This window comes from Monodon monoceros, unplaced genomic scaffold (genome assembly GCF_005190385.1).
Source record: "Monodon monoceros isolate NGI ecotype Baffin Bay Population unplaced genomic scaffold, NGI_Narwhal_1 Super_Scaffold_8, whole genome shotgun sequence".
NCBI lineage: Eukaryota > Metazoa > Chordata > Mammalia > Artiodactyla > Monodontidae > Monodon > Monodon monoceros.
This window is the reverse complement of record NW_021703785.1, coordinates 52057817-52062852: the sequence shown is the minus strand read 5'-3', so window position 1 is coordinate 52062852 and position 5036 is coordinate 52057817. Positions and strand designations below refer to the sequence as shown.

The window sequence follows — 5036 nt, the reverse complement described above, 5'->3', positions numbered from 1 at the left end:
ATTTATTCTGCTATTGATTCCTTCTAGTGTTTTTCATTTCAGTTATTGTATTCTTCAACTCTGTTTGGTTGCTCTTTACATTTTCTAACTCTTTATTAAAAACTTGTAACTTCTCTTGGGCTTCCCTGGTGGCGCAGTGGTTGGGAGTCCGCCTGCTGATGAAGGGGGCGCGGGTTCGTGCCCCGGTCTGGGAGGATCCCGCGTGCCGCGGAGCAGCTGGGCCTGTGGGCCGTGGCCGCTGAGCCTGCACGTCCGGGGCCTATGCTCCGTGCCAGGGGGAGGCCACAGCAGTGAGAGGCCCATGTACTGCAAAACAAACAAACAAACAAACAAACTTGTAACTTCCCACTCTGTGCATCCATTCTTTTCCTGAGTTCTTGGCTCATCCTTGCAATCAGTATTCTGAATTCTTTCTCGGGTAGATTGCCTATCTCCATGTCACTTAGTTGTGCTTCTGGGGTTTTATGTTGTTCCTTCATCTGAAACATATTCCTCTGCCATCTCATTTTGTCTCAATCTCTATTTGTATGTTTATGTATGTGGAAGTTAGTTATGTTTCTTAACCTTGGAGAAGTGGCCCTCTGTAGGGGATGTCCTATGTGTCCCAGCAATACACTCCCTTCTTGTCACCCAAGGGCCAGGGGACCAGCTGGTCCCAGGGTAGGTTCTGATCTGCGTTTGCTGACTTGGTTCCGCACGCCGCTGGATCCTAGTTCTCTTGCTTCTAATGTCTGCCCCCTGGTGGGTGGGGCTGGCCTAGAGGCTTGTGCAGGCTTCCTGGTGGGAAGGGCTGATGCTTGCCCACTGGTGGTGGGTGGGGCTGGGTCTTGGCCCTCTGCTGGGCAGGGCCATGTCAAGGGGCATGTCTAGAGGTGGCTGTGGGATCAGGAAGTCTTTATGCAGCCTGTCCACTGGTGGGTGGGGCTCTGTTCCCGCCATGTTGGTCATTTCACCTGAGGTGTCCCAGCACTGAAGCCTACAGGCGGTTGGGGTCAGGTCTTGGTGCCAAAGTGGCAGCCTCCAGGAGAGCTCACGCCAATGAATATTCCCCAGTACCTCTTCCACCAGTGCCCTTGTCCCCACAGTGAGCCACAGCTGCCCCCTGCCTCCCCAGGAGACCCTGCGAGACCAGCAGGTAGGTCTGACCCAGGCTCCTATGGAGTCACTGCTTTTGCCCTGGGTCTTGGTACACACACGAAATCATGTGAGAATGGGTCTCTGTTTCCTCTGGTCCTGTGGATCTCCTGCACTCAAGCCCCACTGGCCTTCAAAGCCAAATGCTCTGGGAAGTCCTCCTCCCAATGCCGGACCCCCAGGCTGGGGAGTCTGACATGGAGCTCAGAACTCTCACTCCTGTGGGAGAACTTCTGCGATATAATTGTTCTCCGGTTTGTGGGTCGCCCACCCAGGGGATATGGGATTTGATTATTTCGCAAGTGTGCCCCTTCTACTATCTCGCTGAGTTTCTTCTTTATGTCTTTGGATTAGAATATCTTTTTTGGTAGGTTCCAGTCTTTTTATCAATGGTTGTTCAGCAGTTAGTTGTGATTTTGGTGTGCTCATGTCAGGAGGTGAGCTCAAGGTCCTTCTATTCTGCCATCTTCATGATGTACATACTCTTAATTACTGATTGATTGATAGATTTTTTTACAAACCAGTGCCGTATCGACAGGCTCAACAGAACCCCTTCACAGTAGCAGTAAGGAAGTCTAATTGTGCATCTATAACAGAACTTCCTTCAGCACCAACTGGGTAACCGCTGGGATTCTGAGTGATGCAGGATGCCTCAGCAACACTGGCAGGAGTCCTTGTCCAGCTTCTAGAAGCTGTCTGTGTTCCTTGAGTCGTGGCTCCCTGCCTCTGTCTTCAAAGCCAGCCATGGCAAGATGAGTCCTTCTCACCTTGCCATCCTAGATATCTAGTCTTCTGACCCAGTTTGCTAGTATTTTGTTGAGAATTTCTGCATGTATATTCATCAAAGATATTGGCCTGTAATTTTCTTTTTTTATATTGCCTTTGTCTGGTTTTGGTATCAGGGTGATGGTGGCTTCATAGAATGACTTCGGGAGTGTTCCTTCTTCAATCTTTTGGAAGAGTTTGAGAAGGATCAGTATAAGTTCTTCTTTGTATGTTTGGTAGAATTGCCCAGTGAAGCCATCTGGTCCTGGACTTTTGTTTGCAGGGAGGCTTTTTTTTTTTCTTTTTCAATTAATTACAGATTCTATTTCATTTCTAGCGATCAGTCTGTTCGAAATATCTATTTCTTCTTGATTCAGTTTTGGTGGTTGTATGTTTCTAGAAACTTGTCCATTTCTTCTAGGTTGTCCAATTTGTTGGTATATAATTGTTTGTATTTCTGTGGTATCAGTTGTTTGCTTGGTCTCTCTTAATTGGTTGTTGTTTGTTTGGTTGGGTTTTTTTTGGCCACATGGCATGTGTGTGGGATCCTTGTTCCCTGACCAGGGGTCGATCCCACACCCCCTGCATTGGAAGTGCAGAGTCTTAACCAATGGACCACAAGGGAAGTCCCTGGTCTCTCTTAACTGTTAAAAGGAAAGTAACGTATAGTCTGTAAAATGATATCCATACAGTGATGACTGTACCATGAAAAATAATGAGGTCTTATTCACTGAACATTTCTATGTGCCCAAATCTGTGCTAGGCCAGTAGTCTTCACACATCCTTACTAAATGTTGTCATCCCCCCTGTTGAGACTTACTTAGAGAAACTATCATCTTGGTAGGGTCATTTGGATCGTAACAATAGTGCGATACGGAATTTAAACAGAAATGTCAGACCTCCATTTCCAGGATCTCAGTGAACTTGCTATTTGAGATCCCTACATATATGCATGGATTAGGATGCGAACCCAGAAAAAAAAAAGAGCAATGGCTGCATTAGAGTAAAAGCGTTGTGGTTGTTTTGTTCTTTATTTAAGAAAAAATGAATTAATTACTGGTATAAAAATATATGTAATAAAAGTTGGGAGAAGAAAAAAACCTGCATTTAAAAAACCTACCTGGGTTTTATGACTGGATGGACCTTGAGACTTTTATTGCTGTGGGTGCTGGCTTTCATTTTTATTCCCAAACCTTTATGGTCTTCTGGTCCCTGTGAAAGTTAAGAGAAAGTTAGGGTGGCAAGAAATCCACCGACATGCCCTCTGGCCCTCACCAAGTTAGATAAAAGTACTGCCCTTTGTATCAGAGGAGTGGTAGCTTTCCCCAAGTGGCGTTCAGTTTGCTCTGAGCCATCGTAAATCCCGCCCCCTCTCTTTTTTTATCTAGGGAGGGCTGTTCAGGCATGGTGCTGTCAGTAAGGTAGCCATCCATATGAAGGGTGAACCTGAAACTTGCCACCCACTTGTCTCATGCCCCCCTCCCACCAGCTGCCCAGGAGATGACGAAGCTAATCACATTCAGCCCTTTAACTTGTGCCCCTTTTATAAAGAACATTACTTTACAGCCTAGTAGGAAGCTACATGTTTGTCTCATTGGGAAAGCATGTCCTCACTCAACCCCCTGCCTCCTTGTTTCCCAAGAGTGACTTTTCTTCCTTTCTAACAGATATCTGCAAACGAAATCGAAATGCTTTTGATGAGGTTGCCGCGCATGTTTAAACAGGAATTCACAGGCGTGGGAGCAACGCTGGAAAAAAGGTGGAAGTTGTGTGCCTTTGAAGGAATTAAAACTACCTAACTAACTGTGAAGAGCAGCAAAGTCTCTGGATATGAAACTGCCTGAACCCAGCCAGGGCTGTGCAGTGTGAGCCCAGGAGGTTTGGGGCTGGTCCAGCGCAGGACCTTTATGGAGCCATCAGAGCCTGACTTTAGTTACATCTGTGGCGTTCTCTTGTGAGTGGAAATGTAATTGTGTACCAGTTCCCTAAAACAAGCAAAGCTTCATACTGTGACAGATCTGTTTGCTACGAAAACCAACGATTCCACAGTCATGATGGCAAAACCTTAAAATATGCTACGTTTGAGAATAGCTCACCAAGTAAAATATTTAAAGTTAATGATGGTGTGGCAATGGTTGTTGCTAGGCTACAGAGTTGTTGTATATGTAATCTATAGCTGAAATCATTCAATGACATTTTCCTGAAAGTCTTTCTGTTTTAGTAAAAAAAAAAAAAAGAGAGAGAGAGAAAAAAAGTAATTTTACAGTGAGGAAAATAAATCATACCAAAAGAAAACTTGAATATGTGTCTGAACAGTTACTGTATTTTGTAAATTAAGTTATATGCTGTTATAGGGACTTCTGCCTTATTGAAGAGGCAGAAGATGTGATTGTCCTCCTTGAGAATGCTTTACCAAGAATATTATTTTTCTAATGTAACAGTTCTCCATCATAAGTTCTTTTAACATGGACGGCATAACAATTTTCATAAAATGTAAATAAAAGAAAAACTAGTGCTACTGTCTTGTACTTGGTATAAAATTCAGGTTTCTGCATCAAAATAAACATTTAGTAAATATTCCTGTTACAAATTTTATAGCAAAGATATTAATTTTTTTCAATAAATATGACTTCTGCCATATTGGTTTTGCAACTTGTTCTTTGATATATTTTCATTCTTCCTTAAGAAATATTTTTCACATTATTCAGTCCCATCTCACAGACCATCATTTGTAAATGATTAAATAAATGCATGAGTGACATTGAGACAAAATGTTATTTCAAACAGGAATATATAAAAATCATAAAGTGGAAAGTACTAAGAAAAGGAGATTATACAGCATTAGAATAGATAGACAGATAGTATTTGAAAATACCAAGATGATATGACATCCAAATGTAATCAACATAAATTTTACCGTTGTTTTGTGTCCTCATGCATAGGAACAAAGTAGCCAATTAATATTATTAATTCCTGGATTTACTTATTTGTATGTTTTCTGGAATACATACAAGTTAGAAAAGGAATTAAAGAATTCACACTTGGACCAACAGTTTAGAGAGAATTTGGGCTTCCCTTCTTTAATTACAAGTAGACTAGGGCTTTAAATTGTATCTCCTTCCTGCTTCCTTACATAA

At 42.8% G+C, this 5036-nt stretch overlaps 1 protein-coding gene across 3 annotated transcripts in view; it reads left to right on the top strand.

The window, feature by feature from the left end:
* Nucleotides 1-4536, top strand: part of ENOX1 (ecto-NOX disulfide-thiol exchanger 1) — a 297621-nt gene extending 293085 nt beyond the window's left edge. For 2 of the 3 annotated variants that reach the window (XM_029210361.1, XM_029210362.1), the window contains one exon: nt 3567-4519. In XM_029210361.1, coding sequence (XP_029066194.1) covers nt 3567-3698 — 132 coding nt within the window. In that variant the 3' untranslated portion in view covers nt 3699-4519. Of the gene's footprint in view, nt 1-3566 lie in introns of all 3 variants that reach the window. The other variant, XM_029210363.1, reaches the window with a different exon arrangement.
* The last annotated feature ends 500 nt before the right edge of the window (nt 4537-5036 follow it).